This window comes from Electrophorus electricus, chromosome 6 (genome assembly GCF_041902795.1).
Source record: "Electrophorus electricus isolate QZ-2024a chromosome 6, ASM4190279v1, whole genome shotgun sequence".
NCBI lineage: Eukaryota > Metazoa > Chordata > Actinopteri > Gymnotiformes > Gymnotidae > Electrophorus > Electrophorus electricus.
Genome location: NC_137502.1, coordinates 22569447 through 22587512, shown reverse-complemented (window position 1 = coordinate 22587512; position 18066 = coordinate 22569447). Strand labels below are relative to the sequence as shown.

The 18066-nt window shown below is 39.8% G+C and overlaps 2 protein-coding genes across 3 annotated transcripts; both read left to right on the top strand.

The window, feature by feature from the left end:
- Nucleotides 1-296: 296 nt before the first annotated feature.
- ehd2b (EH-domain containing 2b) lies at nucleotides 297-8264 on the top strand. Of its 2 annotated transcripts, none has more exons than XM_027023690.3 (7): nucleotides 297-617; nucleotides 1978-2448; nucleotides 2766-2942; nucleotides 4226-4323; nucleotides 5290-5702; nucleotides 6109-6273; nucleotides 6635-8264. In XM_027023690.3, the coding sequence occupies exons 2-7, from the start codon at nucleotides 2228-2230 to the stop codon at nucleotides 7190-7192; spliced, it is 1632 nt and encodes a 543-aa protein (XP_026879491.1). In that variant the 5' UTR covers nucleotides 297-617; nucleotides 1978-2227; the 3' UTR covers nucleotides 7193-8264. The 2 variants fall into 2 exon arrangements, with proteins under 2 accessions (XP_026879491.1, XP_026879490.1); XM_027023689.3 differs by having other exon boundaries at nucleotides 4226-4341.
- A 2095-nt stretch (nucleotides 8265-10359) lies between these two features.
- napab (N-ethylmaleimide-sensitive factor attachment protein, alpha b) lies at nucleotides 10360-17616 on the top strand. The gene is made up of 11 exons (XM_027023665.3): nucleotides 10360-10551; nucleotides 11312-11391; nucleotides 11544-11660; nucleotides 12031-12077; nucleotides 14022-14099; nucleotides 14539-14594; nucleotides 14772-14856; nucleotides 15444-15548; nucleotides 15645-15713; nucleotides 16469-16519; nucleotides 16824-17616. Exons 1-11 carry the CDS (start codon nucleotides 10454-10456, stop codon nucleotides 16923-16925), a joined length of 888 nt encoding a protein of 295 aa, XP_026879466.1. The 5' UTR covers nucleotides 10360-10453; the 3' UTR covers nucleotides 16926-17616.
- The last annotated feature ends 450 nt before the right edge of the window (nucleotides 17617-18066 follow it).

Genomic DNA, 18066 nt, shown 5'->3' with positions numbered 1-18066 from the left:
CATAAGCTGTTCTGGACAGAGAGCAGCTTGCTTCTCTAAACCATGCTAAATGTGTACAGCACAGAATGCAGACTCTGGGTCTGCTGACCCCACTGACAAAAGCCACACTGTAGGGCCTGCTCTAGGGACTTTAGCAAAGGACAAGGAGAAGCGCAACATGTTTTTATTTATGTATATATAAAGCATAACTCCTTCAATAAACATTTAAACTCCTCCTTAACGTGTGTGTGCACACATATGCGAGTGCTTTCATGCCCCACCCCCCAACAGTTTAGTGGTCTCATCCTAAAGCAACCAAGGAGATTGGAAGAGCAGAGAGCGGCGAGGCAGGCAGGGCAGTCCAATTTGGGAACATATGCTGCTGGAAGACAGAGCCAGAACACTATTCAAAGCACATTTGAAGAAAGCAAAAGTTTCTTCTTCACAAAGTATATGCATGTATGTAGAACCTACAACTAGCAACCAGTGAGAGACGGTGGAACTGCAGCGAAACAACGTGGTTTTATATATATATATATATAAAAAAAATATATATATATATATATTTTTTTTTTTCTTGTAAACAGATCGTGTTGTGCTTAGATGTTTGTTGTTTATTGCAACAATCACCATACCAGGTAAGAACATCACTGCTGAGCATATTTTAATATAGAATAGTGTAATAATTGTTGTGTTCTGTTTTTTTTTTTAAATTTTATTTTATTTATTTATTTATTTTTGCTGTAGTAGTTTAAAATTCTAACCTAGATTTTAATAGATGGGTTTGAAATGTTTGACAATGCAATAGTTCTCATTTCTCACGTCTCTGACTCTGCTGAGACCGTAGATTTACACTATATGTTTCTTTGCATGTAACACTGATGTTGCAGTTAACGAGACTTATAAGAGAAAGTGAGACTTATAATGAAGTGATCATGCCCGTGCCACAGGGAGTCATCTATAAGGATGCCATTATAATATGTGTGGATGGGCAGAACCTCTTCCTTATCGTTTGCTCTCACTGCCTGCACACACTGACTCTGGACTGGCTGTGGAATTGAACCAGAGTGCACTGTGCTGGGTTCTTCCTGCGAGATGGCTGCTTGTGTTGCAACTGTGATGAATGATGCCAGAAGGAATTTTCCATCTCCTGTGCAACTTGTTAGCCCTTCTCAAAAAAAAAAAAAAAAAAAGTCAAATTCCAAGCAAATCCCTTTGAAAGATATGCAAACCTCTGCTTCTCTCATGCGCAAGTTAGTGTTGTTAGCTGGGTTTTGGAGTTTTGAAGACGGGTGTTTTCCCTCTTTGGAACATTTCTCCAAAATTATCTGTGATCTGTCTGAGGTGAAATCCTTCAGTTCTTTCACCAGAACCAATAGGAATTCTAAACTTTCTAACCCTACTTTCTGTGCACGCCCTGAGACAGGTTTGAGACTGAAAAAGTCCTTTCATAAGGCATACATTATGTAAAGGAGTACAAGATAAGACTTGGTTTGCCTGTAAATTGCTCTATTAAAGTAATGTTAAAAGGTCTGTTCTAAGACTGCATTGCTATGTCATCATAAGCTGGTGCAACTATCCTCTCAAAGAATGAGACAAGTACTGGACATGTACAGTCAATGATTGCTGAGCTTGTTTATTCTGCCATTGCACTGAAAATGGTTTATTTATACCAACTTTCACTGAGAACGCACTCCTGGAAAACACAACTCATTCTGCTCAATGTGCGGAGCTGATCCACGTATGTGGATTAAAGGGTTGTATGTGTCAGTGTGTGGTTCCAAAGCAAACACTGACATTTTCCAGGCAAGCACAGACAAAGCACTATACTTTCTCATCAGGTTAAAGGGGATCCCGCTAAGATTCCATATCCAGAGGAATAATACAGACAAACCATTTTTATGGGAGTGTAGTCCTTTACCCACTGTAAACGCACAGGCTAAATGCACTTTTAATTTGGCTTTTACTTACAATTTGGTTTTCTCTTGTTCTCCACAGGGAGTTTAAAGGCCAAGAAGATATCTTACTATAAAAAGAAAAAAAGTTGTGAAACACGCATCATCCTGCTTTACACTAAACCTAGAAGATAGACACACACTACATGTTTTTATAAATACAGGATAAAGGAGAAGAGTCTGCACAGTCATCTCAGAGGAAACATACACACACACTGACAGTTCAAAACAGACCCATAAATTAAGTGAACAAAGCACAAAGCATCAACAAAGTTCTTCCCAAGTCTCAAACAATGTCTCGCTGGGGGCGAAAAAACGTCAAAAAGGCTCCTGAAGTGATCAGGACAGTCACGGAGGGCCTGAAGTCACTCTATCGAAAGAAGCTTCTTCCTATTGAGGAGTACTATGGCTTCCATGACTTCCACTCACCAAGCCTAGAGGAAGCTGATTTTGACAACAAACCTATGGTGCTAGTGGTTGGTCAATATTCCACAGGAAAGACCACCTTCATCAAGTAAGATCCCCAAATTTTTTGTCCTAGAAAAGACTCAAAGTACATCAGTCTGTAGAAAACAGAAAGGCTGTCCAACATTCAAATGGAAGTGCCAGCCTTATTGTATAAAGAAATATCTGGGCACAGGAATTAAATTCTAATTTAAGAATATCATCATTCTTCCATGGGAACGGGTGACCTCAGACTGTATTTAAAAATCAAACATATATGAATATGAATACATTTATGATCAGGATGAAGGAGAAAAGCATCAACACCGATGGCATTTGTGCTATTGGAATGAACTAAACCCAGGCCTTGCTGTCTCTGTTCACCAGGTATCTGCTGGAGCAGGATATCCCTGGAAGTCGTGTGGGGCCAGAGCCCACAACAGATAGCTTCACTGCTATCATGCACGGTGAAGTGGAGGGGCTTATTCCTGGAAATGCTCTCATAGTGGACCCAAACAAACCTTTCCGCAAACTGAACCCCTTTGGGAACACCTTCCTCAACAGGTGAGTTGATAATGGTGCATGCGGCAAACAGAGGTAATGGCCAACCTCTGTGTTTTTGTTTTCATTTTAATTTGAGAGACTTTGTGAATAGCAGGGGGAACCTGAGACCAAATGTTGTGTTGGAGAGGCACAATGAGAGGCAGGCGGCGTACAGAGTGAGAGAGGAGAAAGAAAGCTCATCATTAGTCACTGTGTGGAATTTCAATCGTCCATGTCAGATTTCTGAGGGAGGAGGGATGTTCCTTATTTGTGGAAAACTGGAGAAAGGGAGGGGGATGGAAGTTGGTCTATCACAGTAGAAGCTGCAATTCTTGCCACTCTGGAGTAACTTGAGCGATTGTGTAGGAGGACAGGAAGATGGATTCAAAAACATCACCTCAGGTGGTGAACGTCAAGTTAGCTCATGAGGAAGAAAAGTTTGTTTGATCTTTTCTGCATTCCGTTTCATGGAGGCAACTGGTCTGGAAGGTAATTTGTCTTACCCATGCAAGAAATACAATGTCCCGACTAAAGTGAACATCTGAAGTAGCAGATGATGATGATGATGATGATAATAATAATAATAATACAAAGCAGAACAGCTTTCGTTATTTCACAATCAGTATACAATGAAATCAATGCTGAGAAACTAGTGACCTGGCATGTATTCAAGTACAGAGGATTCCTTACCCTTCTAAGGTGATGTTGCCCTGAACAACACTTCCTTGATAGCAATCTCCTCAAATCACAGTTTTGTCCTGTTCCCTAGAGGGGTTCCTTTTTGACTATGTTTTGAGAACGTCTCTTCTTTGACTTCCTGCCCTGGGAAATGGTGAGCTCGTTAAAACCATCGACTGGAGGAAGTGGCTATGTTGTTTTGGGCGGCTGATCATTAGTTGGCCATATTGTTTGATTTTGGCAGGCTGGGCCAATTTTCCCTCAGGAAGCCCCTATGCTTTAGAGTTACACTTTCACACAATAGGCCAACCTGGGAGGGGAGCAGCCCACGGCCTGCACATTAGTTCACCTCATGCAGCCGTGCTATGGAGGGACTGGAAACTCATGCGTAGCTCAGATTCTTTCCATAATTCTCTATGGGACAACTGTTCTGAGTTCAGCTTTCTTGAATTGCTGATTGTTCTGTGTTTAAGGATTTGTCCTTTTTTAGACTCTAAGCTTGAGGCAAAGTATGTCAGTGGCAAAGTTTAGAAGAGGAACGTTAGGAGACATAATGTTCCTACGTGTTTGTTTTTGCATGATCATTGAATAAAGTGTCGCATGTTGTTCTGTTCTTCCCGGGTTAGATTCCAGTGTGCGCAGCTGCCCAACCAGGTTCTGGAGAGCATCAGTATTATTGACACCCCTGGCATCCTATCAGGAGCTAAGCAGAGAGTGAGCCGAGGTGAGACCAGCACTAAAGGTGAGGAGGGGGGCGGGGCTCGGGGCAACATGGCGTCTCATTGCGCTGTAACTGCACCCATTCTCCTCCACCTCCATGCACCCTGCTAACCATCTCACTCACACCACACCCCACCCAGCCTTTAGTTTATCTTTGTGTCAGCATGAGTTTTGCAAACTTCTAATGATGTAGCGAGTGATGGTAAAAACGCATTAACATGTTCTATTTTTAAATTTATTCATTTATTTATTTGGCTATAGTGAAACAGTTTGTTATGTGCTAAATGCTTTGTGTGTTTGGGTGTTTTGATGCTGGCAAGACTCCAGTCCTGACGAACAGTGTGTGTGGTAACACATCATGTACAGTTTGCCAGGGAGTTCCATTTTGGGGAGCAAATTCCTCAGAGTGTCTTGGAAACCCATGGTAAGACGAGTGAGAGCTTGTACTGCAGATGTGACTCTTCTAGAAGCTTCTCTCACTTTCTTTCATTCCATACTTATTCCAACAACACTGAGTTCATATTCCAGACATGCTCGGATAGACAAATTTAGAATTTTATATTCATTTGAAAACCTTTTAGTGCCCTGCTAAACTTATGTGAGATGCCTTCATGGAAAATTATTGTAGTGTGAAAGCCATATTCAGATAGTGGGCACCACCAAGTTAATTTCAGTTGATGGGGGACTGCATGCACTAGGTCAGGCCTGTCTAGTATTAAATATTTCCATGCCTGAAAACAGCTGCATCACGTCTGACACACAATGTGGTGATGTGAAGAATGAGGGTGTGACAGTCAAGTAAAGACAATGAACGCAGGAATGAGTGCAGGGAGACTTAAGAGGACCTGGAACTCCTTTTTATTTTGGTGAAAAGTGAATGTTTTGTTTGGATTTAAATATCACTCCGTAGACCAGCTATACAAGTGCAAATGTTGCAGTTTTGTTCCGTTTGTCTACCCTCTGTCTGTAGGCTATGATTTTCCAGCTGTCCTGCGCTGGTTTGCCGAGCGAGTGGACCGGATCATCCTCCTGTTTGATGCCCACAAGCTGGAGATTTCCGATGAGTTTTCGGAGGCCATAGGAGCTCTGAGGGGCAATGAGGACAAACTGCGTGTGGTGCTGAACAAGGCCGACATGGTCGGCACGCAGCAGCTGATGCGCGTGTATGGTGCTCTCATGTGGTCACTGGGCAAAGTGTTCGGCACACCTGAGGTTCTGAGAGTTTACATCGGGTCTTTCTGGTCCGAGCCACTCATGGTTCCGGACAACCGGAGGCTGTTTGAACTGGAAGAGGAGGACCTGTTTGCTGACATCCAGAACTTGCCGCGAAACGCAGCCCTCCGTAAGCTTAATGATCTGGTGAAGAGAGCCCGTCTTGTCAGGGTGAGCTTATCAAAGCCAAATATTTTACCAGTGACAGCTGTGTTACTGTTAGGTACACTCCTCTGTACATGTTATATATACAAATACAACTTTTTAGCAAGAAAATTTAGCTCCTCACCATTTCATAACAAAATATTTGGATTTTTAATAAATGTTATAGAGCCTAATATCATCAATGTATAAAATATACAAACCACCAAATCTGTCAAATTGGAGATGCAATATATGTGCAGACAGTGTAATTCTATGTAAATGTACTGACAGCATTAGACATGTTATTTATATTTCTAATTGAGCAGTCAGTGTGGTATATGATGTGCCTTTGTCTCCTGTAACACGTAATGTTTAATCAGTCCAATGTGAGCGAGAGCATGTGGATCATTTATATTGTCCGCTCACGTTACAGGTTCATGCACACATCATCAGCTATCTGAAGCAGGAGATGCCTTCTGTCTTCAGGAAGGACAATAAAAAGAAGAACCTGATCTATCAGCTGCCAGTCATCTTCTCCAAGATCCAGCTGCAGCACCATATTTCCCCCGGGGATTTCCCAGACTGTGCTAAGATGCAGGTCAGCGTAAGACAAATGCACCTGTCGCTGCTCTATTATGGATACATGGGAACAGTCGGCCACAGCCGGCCTCCTGTAGATCTCATGCACTGTACATTTTACCTGCTTTAACACAGCTCAGCTCACCCAGGGCTTGTTTGTTAACTGATGGGTTAGTGAAGACTGAGCTGTTGGGTTAGTGAAGACACTAATGGAAATGATCTCACCATGAGCATTTATTGTTATTAAAGGAGATGAACACACAGCAATTCAGGAGTGGGCCAGCTAGGTACATTATCAGGAGCAGAATATAGAGATACAAAGGTTCATTTTTGCTTTGGTATATGAAACACTTAACTGCATCCCTTATTTTTCTTTGTAGGAACTTCTTGCAGTTCATGATTTCACCAAATTCAAACCCCTGAAACCCAACATGATGGCCATGTTGGACGAGCTGCTGTCCACTGACATCGCCAAGCTCATGCCCCTCCTCAAGCAGGAGGAGATGGATGCAGGGTTCCAGCTTGGAGTCCAGGGTGGGGCTTTCCTGGGCACCCGGGCAGGACCCTTCGTGGAGGGCGATCCTTTTGGGGAGAAAGGAGAGGAGGATGGTGAAGAGGCCGAGGCAGAAGAGGACTGGATCGTGACTAAAGACAAGCCCAAGTACGATGAGATCTTCTACAACCTGGCACCCAACGAAGGCAAGTTGAGTGGCACCAAGGCCAAAGGCTGGATGGTGAGCACGCGCCTGCCCAACTCGGTGCTCGGACGCATCTGGAAACTATCCGACGTGGACCGCGATGGCATGCTGGATGACGAGGAGTTTGCTCTGGCCAGCCACCTGATCGAGGTGAAGCTGGAGGGGCACGGTCTGCCTCCTGAGCTGCCTGCTCGCTTGGTGCCTCCGTCCAAACGCAGGCATAAAGGATCTGATGCCTAGACAGCACTAGCTGCCTATAAGGCCTGCTAGAAGGCCTTTTCGTCTTTATGCATATCCACTAAGATGGGAAGAACTACCTAACATATACTGAAACCAAAAGACTCTCCTCTAAGGTAGATTATTGATTCTAATCTCTCCCTTTTGCATGTGATCAGCCAATATCACAGAGCAGCTCTGAGCAGACCCATCACTTTCTTGGGAAACTCAGTTATTGAGTGAAAATAAGATTAGTCCATTCAAGGTGGTTACAGAATAGAGTCATTGTCTGTTCTGTTACTATTGCTTGGAACTTTCTTAATTAACTCCTAACTCACCTCCGATTGCCGCAGGTTACTTTATGTGAGAGATGTATGCATAAAGAACGTGATATAAACAACTCCAAGCCTTTTCTGTACCAACCGTCGTTTTATTCCTTCTGCTTCCGTTTATCACCCAAGAATGCATCAAGAACAGCGACAAGCCTGCACTTTGCTGATCTGAAGTTTTGACTGGTGAATGCTTCTGAATATATGTGTATTTGGACAGGAAAGAATAAAATCATAAGAAATAATTTACTTCACAGGAGGCACAGGCAGAGTAAGCTTTGCTGTCTGAATGTAGACCTGCAGATATGCACTAAGAGAGGAGACATGTCTAGGTGCGTCCCCCTTTCAGAACTGTAGCTCCCACCTCACTGTAGCCCTGCATCTCCACCTGCTTTCTCTCGTGTGTCTCTCTTGCCAAATATCACTATATCTTTGATTGTGAAATGAAAATGATATACAAAGACCAATTTGATTAAGCAAGCACCAATTTTAGATTAGAAAATGGATAGCTAGAATGTGCACACATGCAGTACCAGTCAACCAGAGGTATCTTGGAATTTACATTTTTATTCATTTTATATATTTTGTTGTTATTTTGGTATTGACTCAGCTCTCTATATACTATGAATGAATGTTTTAGCTATGTAAATTTAAAATTAATGTCATGCATATTGAACAAAATGATCTCACTGACTACTGTACACAGCTTTACCAACTGCTTTAATGTTAAACATTTTTATAATCCCAAATAAAATGTACTGACAAGATCTTTTTGTTTATTTGTCCTTTTTAGTTTTTCACTGACATCTTCATAAATATTGTCTAATGTACTATGGTTAGGGATATATGAAGTGTGATATATGTACTGTCAAAGAAATTATTTTTTGTTTGTTTGCTTGTTTTTCTTTGACTTGAAAAAAACAAGTATTTTATTTTCTGCTTGTTTTCTTGATAAAGATGAGTGCTGGACTGAGTTACAATGTCACGCCACTGAAGATCCAAACATTTAAAATATACATGTAGTTATTATATACATTTACTTATTATACAGCAGAAAAATAACATCTGGATGAAGATACTTCTGGCATAAAACAGTATATGTTACATATTTCAGCCTTTTTCCTGTGCTCTGCAAGTAATCTGTGTTTATATTTTATATGGGCAAACACCTCTGACTCTTTAGAAGAGAATGCATTACAACATTTAAATTTATGTGTGTTTAAAAGTCAGTTAGTTGGGTTTCAATGTGAATATGAATTTTTAAACAGGAATACATGGAAACCTGGTTATGAACTCACGTATAAAGAGCTATTCCCCTCCACACATATGCTGTGCAGTTGGTCTCGTGGTGACAGCCGTGATAAACAGTGAGTCACAGTCATCTGTGCCAAAACCCCATACCACTGTTTTCCACTGTATCCACTGCTCACAACTCCCCTTTCTTGCTCTCTCCCAAACACAGGACCTTTTCAAAGGTTCCCTTAATGCTTCTCACTGTTTGCATAACTGTGCATGTTTTCCCTCTCCGTAAACTCTCTGAGAGCACCAAACCTTTGGAAGTAGGCTATACTTGGGCATGTACATATGGTATGCTTATATCATATGTGCTTAGTATTGCATATGTGTGAGATGTTTCTGAATGGAAAAGGGGTCTTTTCTTGCCCCTTTCGTGCACTCCTTCATGGAAAGAAACACAAATGCGAATCATAGGCGAACCACTCATTCCTCCACAGTTACTGGTCTACAGTGTGACTCACATGTGAAGAATGTGGTGGGTGGGGCTTTAGAAGTTATTAATATCTCTTCTCCTAAGGTCTGCTAAGTTTCCAAGGGTCCAGGCCCAGTCATTAACACTGTATCTTCACAAAAGGAGTGAAGTATCTCCATATTTGGAATGTTTTTTTTCAAAGCAGTTTTTAATTCCTAAGCCTGTGGTTGGGTATGTGTATGGGTGTGTGCGTGTTAGTCGGCAAAGAGAACACCATCAAAAGAGCTCTATAATGAAGGTATCCAAGTGAAGGCTCATAAATCAGTTCCGACCAAACAGTCAACTTATCATCAAATAATCAATATAGTTAATGTACTTATGCAATAAACTCTTTAACTCTATCACCTACCTATTTATGAGTTCAGATCATTTTTGAAATGTGAGAATTTAGGTTTCTCAATCATATTTTTCCACTAGTGCAGTATTCCTATTAGACAGGGTTTCACATAACCTTTTGATCAAATTAAATCCAGTTCAGTGTGCCCACACAGTCTTCCCATCACAATTCTAGAGGATGTGAAATGGATATGACATGAGGTAAAAGTTTGTCCTAGCAACAACAGAGACAGAAAACCACAAGCAATGTGATTACAGGACATGACCACCGCCTCTGTGCTGGGATACTCTGACAGATCCATCTGCACAGGGGTCTGCACATACGTCATTGTGCCTACGAGGGGAATTCCTCAAAAACAACGCAGCAAACTACTTAGCTGTTCAGCGAATTTGGAAGTAAATGCATGCCCCCTGGTGGACAAGAAAACAATTCCGTAACATTAAAATTGATCTGTTTTGTCGGGTTGTTTTTATTGAAACATCATAGTTAAGTTTTATAAATATTTGCACCTCAGCTGATAAATCATTGGGAAATAAAGTCTCACATTTGAAGTACAAAAGTTAAAAAGATCACATGTAGCTGTTGTCCATATATTGTGTTTATAGACGTGAAGCTTCTAAATCACTTTTGATTTTCCACATTTCAGGCATATAAACACGTATAAAGTTTATTGTTACTTTGTACCTATTATTATTTTCCTTAGTAGAACTTTACAGTTCATGTTTAGAGACTTTTATTTTGAAAAAAAAGACAAGTTTCCATCTTGAAAGATTTTGGTCATGGTGTGTTGATGTGGCCCTGTGTATACTGCAAAGGTATCTGAGCATTTTAGTGGGCTGTATATCGTTAATATGGACAACACCGGTAAAGAAAAAGAGGCTATGGCTCTCATGGCAGAAGCTGAAAAGAAAGTAAAGTCCTCGCAGTCTTTCTTCGGCTCGTTGTTTGGGTGAGATGTCACAGAAGAGGCTGGTCTTAATCATGCTAACCTAGCTAGCTAGTTGCTTAATAAAATCATCCTAGCAAGCTATTGGATGTTATTTAAGTTAGCTAGCTAGCTATGTTGTCTATTCATTTGCTATATGTATAAACTAAATCGAAAGACAAAAAAGGATTTTCCTTATCTAGCTAAGCAACACCAAACTGATTATTAGAAGAAACTGTGTTTTCCTTAATTGCTTTTCTTGCGTAGAAAGTCAAAGTTAACCCTAGGGCAGCTAGCCAGACAGTTAGCTATGCTCTCTGGATTGCTAGTTAGCTAATGTATTGCACAACTAGACAGAACTGTTCTAGAGATAATAAAATGTAGCTTGCAGTTGAGACAGTATATATTTATTGAAGTGTTATATTTGTAACTATCTTAACTAATAGTTTGTTCTTAACATTACGAAAGGTAGTTAGTTTAGCATAGCCGGCCAGCTAGTGGTCTAGTCATATAAACAGCTGGTCAGCTGATGAAGTTACGTCGACAGCTAACTAGGTGTCGAAATGCCGGCGAGCTCTATTTTAGGAGTTATAAACAAATCGCGATTTAATAAAGATTTTCATCTTTGTTTTCTTTTGCGTTAATAATAATTTGTGTTAATAATGGCATTTATTATTAGTTAAGCTCAGCGTTCATGCCCTCGATGAAGAACACTTCAAACTGTAACTGAGATGGTTGGGAGTTTTTAAAGCCCCGTGTTTTTTTTTTCTCTTTATTTTTTTAGGGGCTCTTCAAAGATGGAGGAGGCATGTGACATGTATGGGAGAGCAGCTAACATGTTCAAGATGGCAAAGAACTGGAGTGGTAGTCACAATGGGCTTTAGTTCATTTTAACACATTAGTGTGTCATGCTTCATTTACTGCCTATATGTTACTACAGATGTTTGATTCAGGATTTGGAAGTGGTGACTGTGTGTCTGGTTTCAGATTTTTATCAGAGTTTGTTTGTGTCGTAGCTGCGGGAAATGCCTTCTCCCAGGCTGCACTACTTCACCTACAGATGCAGAACAAACATGACGCAGCAACTAACTTCATTGACGCAGGAAATGCTTTTAAAAAAGCAGACCCACAAGGTTCGTTTTCTCTGTCCCTTTTAGAATCAGAATAAGAAAAACTTTGTCTACTTCATTTAAAATGGACATTTTTCTTTGGCATTGGCATATAGAACACACACCATACACAGTTAGACAGTGCAAGCCAGTCATTATGATTAATTTAGACTAATTTAAACACTTATATAAATATAGTAGGCATGTAATGCTGTTAAAGTTGCCTGGTTACTTTTATTTATTCTTTATTAACTACTTTTATATGGCTATTATGTGGGGAGTAATGTGAGGTCTTAGTATCTTATTTCTGAAACGTTTTGGTGCTTTAAATAAAGCCTTGGAAAAAAGACTGAAAATTGGTATTTATTTCACTTTTTCTGTTCTACTTCTGCAGAGGCCATAAACTGCTTGAACAGAGCCATCGAGATTTACACAGATATGGTGAGTCTTTGATCTAACAAATCCAAAGCAAATAAACTCATGTTCCGTTTTCCCTTCTGTTATGCAGAGTTCAGGTGAATCATTTTTTAAATACTACTGTGTGTAATTGCTTATGGACTGGTATCCTGTGGGTACAGCTATACGGGGCTCCTGACTGACTGCAATTGTGACCACAAATATTAATTTGCGAGTATTTAATTAATTCATGCGGCAATTATGTATTTATTTATTTATTACTTTTTTTTAACGTTTTTATCTTTGTATGTATCTGATAGGCTATAGCGTCCAATCACATGGACGTGTCCGCCTATCAAACGCCTGCGTGCTCGCAGGATTTCGAGCAAAAAACAAGCAGCTGATCTGAGCTGAGCCTTTTTTTTTGTGAAACCATGGGCGTGAAGAAAGTGGCGAAGCGAAAAATATCAGATTTTTTTCCACACAATCTACATGTCAGACCTTAAGAGACAGCTCAGCCCGGGCCCGATTCTGTTAGCACCAGTGGACTATTGGACGAGGTACACGAAAATGTACTTCGGCAAGCATCCACTTCACGCAAATGTACAAGCACAGAAAGACATTTCAGTACTGCGTGACTCGGGTATGGTAGAAGAATGTGCATTGCAAATTAAAGATCTAGTTGGAAATCGGATTCGTAACTAATGAATCATTAAAAAAAGACTGAAAAACACGGCGAAAGGTATAAAAACGAACGCGATTCCTTTATCGCAGAATGCGCCTAATGAATCTCGTGCATACGAAAAAACATTAACATATTTGACTTTTCAAAATCTATTGGCTCCAGATTTTTTTTTTCTTTTAGGTCTAGCTCCTTAAGCTATTTTTTTTGTCTGCAGCACTAGTTATAGAGTATGTGTATCTGTTAGTGATCATTTGTTGTATGCACAACATGCTCAATTCATACCATTTATGTACATTTAAGTAATGAGTTCAAAGGTCAAATTTATTGTCGGTTGCCCTCCCCCACGAGTTGCTCCTACATAAAGCAGTTCAGCTTTTAGTTCTGTTTATAGATCAGGTGGACTTTTTTTGCACATGCTACTCTGCAATTATTTGTTTCGAAATAAAGTTTGTATTTTGAGCCAAATTATTTTGTTTGTTATATAGTTAAAGGTCAGTGGAATCAAGGCTTTCAAGTTCTTATTTCTAATTCACACTGTTGTAAAAAAGTAAGGCAAAATTAATTAAGTGATTGACTTCCTGCTTTCTTGCAAAAGCGATTGCAGAGAGTGAAAAAAACTAAATATACTTTAAAGTGGCGGTCAAAAAGTCAACGATTCAGTAAGTTTTTCATGATTTATTTTGACATTGTTCAATTATTCAAAACCTTTTCTTCAAATGAAAGGTTTCCAAGTTTCAAATAAGGTATGGTAACCACCATGCAATTATGATTTGTGTTTTGGTGGGGGTTGGCTGTGTCTCTCCATGTCATGCACTGCTGCCTGTTATTTATTTATAGGGTCCCATAACAGAAGATGACTTGTATTACATCCTTTCTGGAAGTTATTAAAACTTGTCATATTTGTATGTTATATGTTCTGGCTTTGTATATCAGCAGCATATTTCAAGTAAAAATTCCAGTAAGGGGTATAAGGGTAATTTCTCAAAACTGGAATTGGGCCTTTCATTTTTTTTAAGGCTTTGCTCCAATCTTGACAGCTGACGGCAAGCACGTCTTTTGTTTTAATACAAAGATACATTTGGTTTGTATGCAGTCACACACTTAGCGATGCCTATTTTCTAACTGCTCCTGCTTCATTATTGGTATTCTTGATGAACAGCTTATCAATTTTTTATCATAGGAATTTATAATCATAGGTCCCACCAGGGGGTGCTATTTTGCCAAAAATGATATAAACATGTTTAATCATTTTTGACTAACCGGAATACAAGTGAATTATGTTGCACTTATTTCTTGTGTTATAGGGTCGTTTCACAATTGCAGCAAAGCATCATGTCACCATTGCAGAGATATATGAGACTGAGCTGGTCGATATTGACAAGGTAAGATGTTGTGGGGCTGCCACCTTCTGCTGAACCTTATCTCTGCATTTAGTGAAACGTAAACGATGTGAAGGGCGATGGAGTCCAACTTGTCTAGTGTGAGCAAGTCACCCAGCTGCCTCCTGTGTGGTAAAAAAAACCCCAAACATACAAAATAAAAAAAACCACAGGTTACATTGGAAAAAGTACTTCACTGGCTTGCCGTGGCACTTGTTGAACATATTTTCCCCATGGCTTTATACCTTAGATGAGGCCACTTGTGCTATGCAGAATAATGCTTCAAAGTAACATACCCTAAAGCCCCACAATACAAACAAATGAGATTAAACATGAGTGACATGAAAATGTGGATATATTTAACTAAAGACGTGGGGGTTCATTGGGTGTATTGGAGAGGAGAAAGCTACTGAAGTGCTTTTAATGCAGTCCACTTTCCCAGGCTATAGCTCACTATGAACAGGCAGCAGACTACTACAAAGGGGAGGAGTCCATCAGGTTGGCAAGTCCTTGTATTTTAATATATTAATAGTATATCACTATCATTAGTGAGAGTTAATAATTTATTCTAATGCTTACATTCTTAAGATCTGCTCACAAATGCTATCTTTCTGTTTAATTTGATATAGGAAGAGCTTGATCAAGTTACTTTTTTGTTTTCTTTCATTTCTGCAGCTCAGCCAACAAGTGCCTGCTAAAAGTGGCCTCTTACGCTGCTCAGCTGGAGCAGTACCCAAAAGCCATTGAGATATATGAACAGGTGCATATCCATATGATTTCTATACTTCCTGAAAGTTAGAGACTGTAAATTAGTCTGGAAGTACTCTGTAATAATATAAACAATTCCATTTAAGTGCCTACAGTATCACAGATGAAAACCAAGAGAAGTGTGTTCAGCAAAGAAAAATAGACTCATTGAATCTGATATTTTCAGTTCTGATACAGTTCTGATGCTTTTGAAATCTGATGCCTATCAGAAATCTGATACATACCTGATCCATGCCATTCAACCGCTGTATAAACCTTTAGGTCAGATTTCATGTGACTTTTACTTCAGTCTAGCTTGACGTTCATTCAACAGACAGATACAGGTATTCCTTTCTGGAGAAGTAACAGCTGTGATTGTATATATAGGCCATATTTAAAAGCTAAAAAGTGAAGGAGAACACACAAAATTCAGATTTGGGCTACTTTTACCTCCAGAGCAAATATACCTCAAGTTTCCTTAATTTCTAAGGTATTTGAAGGGTGTTTGACAGTGAAGTAGCACAGTTCACACATGCGTACACACACAGTTCTCTGTCTGTTGCACTCACTCTCTGTATGTCTGCTTTTGTGTATGTGTAGATTGGGACACATGCCATGGACAGCACTTTGCTGAAATACAGTGCTAAGGACTATTTTTTCAAGGCAGCTCTGTGCCACTTCTGTGTTGACATGCTTAATGCCAAGGTACATATTCAGAGTCTACTTCTTGATCAAGCAGTAGCTATGTCTATATATTTTCACCCCTTGTCTCATGAGTTTTTATGCCATGTGGAATACTAGCTGGCTCTACAGAAGTATGAAGAAATGTTTCCAGCCTTTTCAGACTCACGAGAATGCAAATTGGTAAAGGTGAGGTTTCGCTTGTCTATTACTATTTCTTTGTTCTATAGTAACCATATGCACTTCTGGTAAACCACCACAGAATAAACACTGGTTAAGAGCATTCATCTCAAAGCCATCTTAAACAATTAATAAACCATGCAGGAGCTTTATATAAATTCTGGCCCTTATAGCACTAAGACGTTTACCTGACGCTTTTTATCCAAAGTGACTTATAATTATGGCTGAGTACAACTTGAGCATTTGAGGGTTAAGGGCCTTGCTCAGGGGCCAAACAGTGGCAACTTGGCAATGGTGGGGCTTGAACCCACAATCTTCCAATTACCTTATCCACTGAGCTACCACTGCCCTGACAACTTAAGTACGGAGGTCCGTGACTAATCAAACTTTGAAGTTTGCTTGGAATTATGTGGAAGAATATGCACAACTCTAGAGGTGGAAAAGGGACAAATTAAAGAAAATTCAGGCAGCCCAGTAGAGTCAGAAAAGTCAGAAAAGAGAGATGGGTTGCGGTATTCTGGTTCCTTTTTTTTTTTTTTTTTTTTTTTGCATAGTTTGATTTTTAGTAATATATCATGATTGCCATTCTTCATTTAGCTCATTTGTACTGTATATCACCTCTGATTCTCTCGCCCATCTTGAGAAAGGTTAAGTCTGCGTCCTGGATTATCCATGATCAAACATTAAAGACAGCAAACACTTGCCCACAAAGAACATGTGGCACATATTTGCTGTCGTTATTTATTTTCACTTATATTTTACAGAAACTTTTAGATGCCTTTGAAGAACAGAATGTTGATGCTTATACTGACTCAGTAAGTAAGCCTTTTGACCTGTGCTATTGAAGCTAGTCCTGGCAACATTTTGGTTACAGTATAATGAAAAATAGAATATTTTAACTGCATGTTTTCTAATACAAGTATCACACTAAGATGTCTGATGCACCAGAGTAACTGAGCTCAGTTTTGTCTGTTGAATAAATAAGTTCACAGTTTATCAATAAACGAGTTTCGCCAAGAAAACATGTGAAAACTGCAGAGAAGAGTAAGCTCTGTTCATTCTGCTGCTGCACTTTAAAAGTTTGATCAACCCCACCCCACTGTCTTTCTTCCCTTTCAGGTAAAAGAATATGACACGATTTCAAGGCTGGATCAGTGGCTCACCACAATGTTGCTTCGCATCAAAAAAACCATGCGGGAAGACGACAGCGACCTGCGTTAATGCCCTGCTCTTCCCTCGTCTCCTGCCCCCCCCCCCCCCCAACCTCTTTATTTCCTTCTGCAATTCTCCTTGAATCCTCTGCAGGATCAACTTCCCCCTTGCCTTTTATCTTGCTCATATCATCAGCTCAGTGACTTCCTGCCCAGGTTGTATTTTTTTTTCCCTCCCCTCGCTCCCTCTCCTCGTACCTAGCTGCCTCTCTTTCTTTGGCCCGTGCTGGTTACCTGGCCTGCGTTCGCACCTTGGGAAACACTAAGCACTGAGCAGTGCCTGGCATGTTTAGAATAGAGCCGAGGAACAGTGCCTTAGAACTGAAACCAGCTGCATATTGGTGTGAAGTCTAGCCTAGACACATTCTGTGGTATCACACTTTGTGCTCACTGACATGATGAGCACTTTTAGTACTATGCACAGAAAGCATTTTTTTTTGATAACTCTGCAATGATGCTGTATTCCACAGTGTAACATTCTGGATGGCATTTTTTAAAAATGTGCCAGTATAAAGTTCTAAAAACTTATTACTGCATTTTTCCTTGTCATGTTTTCCCTGTGTAGCCTCTAGCTGATCCAATTATTTTTCTCTCTGGTTTCTTTTTTTTTTTTTTAGACATTGATATTAAAATGTTTCAAATGGCTATTTCTGTTAATAGTCTTTAAAACAATGAAAGAAATTAAATGGATGAAATGTGTACATGTTTAAATGATGAAAGACTTGTTTATAGTGTGCATAGCATTTGCTGCAATTTCCATTGTGTTTTGGATCAGTTGGGTTTTGAGAAATGGATATAAATAGTCAAATAGTACAAATAGTTCTTTAACCAATTAATCAATTTCTTGTATTTAGCCAGCTCTAACAAAATTTATGAATGTTTACAAACTGTTATAAAAATCATGTAGGTGCTTCCCTTCTTTTGTATAATGTGTAATAATGATATTTGAGAGTTTGACAGTGGTTCAATGGATATGTTTGTGGCCAAGCTGCGGCCATGTGGAAGGTCATGACTGACCTAACTACTGCCAGACATTGCTCTAGGCTCCTGTGACATACAGTATTCTAGCAGATATAAATGCAGCAATAAACACACCACCAACCACTAGTCTGTTCATGGGTGAGACCCTAGGCTGCGCAATGGAGTCCAGA

Coding starts and splice junctions, on each gene's coding strand:
- ehd2b (XM_027023689.3), top strand. CDS start 2,228: ATGTCTCGCTGGGGGCGAAAAAACGTCAAAAAGGCTCCTGAAGTGATC. Junction 2,449..2,765: donor GGAAAGACCACCTTCATCAA/GTAAGATCCCCA, acceptor TCTGTTCACCAG/GTATCTGCTGGAGCAGGATA. Junction 5,703..6,108: donor AGAGAGCCCGTCTTGTCAGG/GTGAGCTTATCA, acceptor CTCACGTTACAG/GTTCATGCACACATCATCAG.
- napab (XM_027023665.3), top strand. CDS start 10,454: ATGGACAACACCGGTAAAGAAAAAGAGGCTATGGCTCTCATGGCAGAA. Junction 11,661..12,030: donor TAAAAAAGCAGACCCACAAG/GTTCGTTTTCTC, acceptor CTACTTCTGCAG/AGGCCATAAACTGCTTGAAC. Junction 14,595..14,771: donor AAAGGGGAGGAGTCCATCAG/GTTGGCAAGTCC, acceptor TCATTTCTGCAG/CTCAGCCAACAAGTGCCTGC.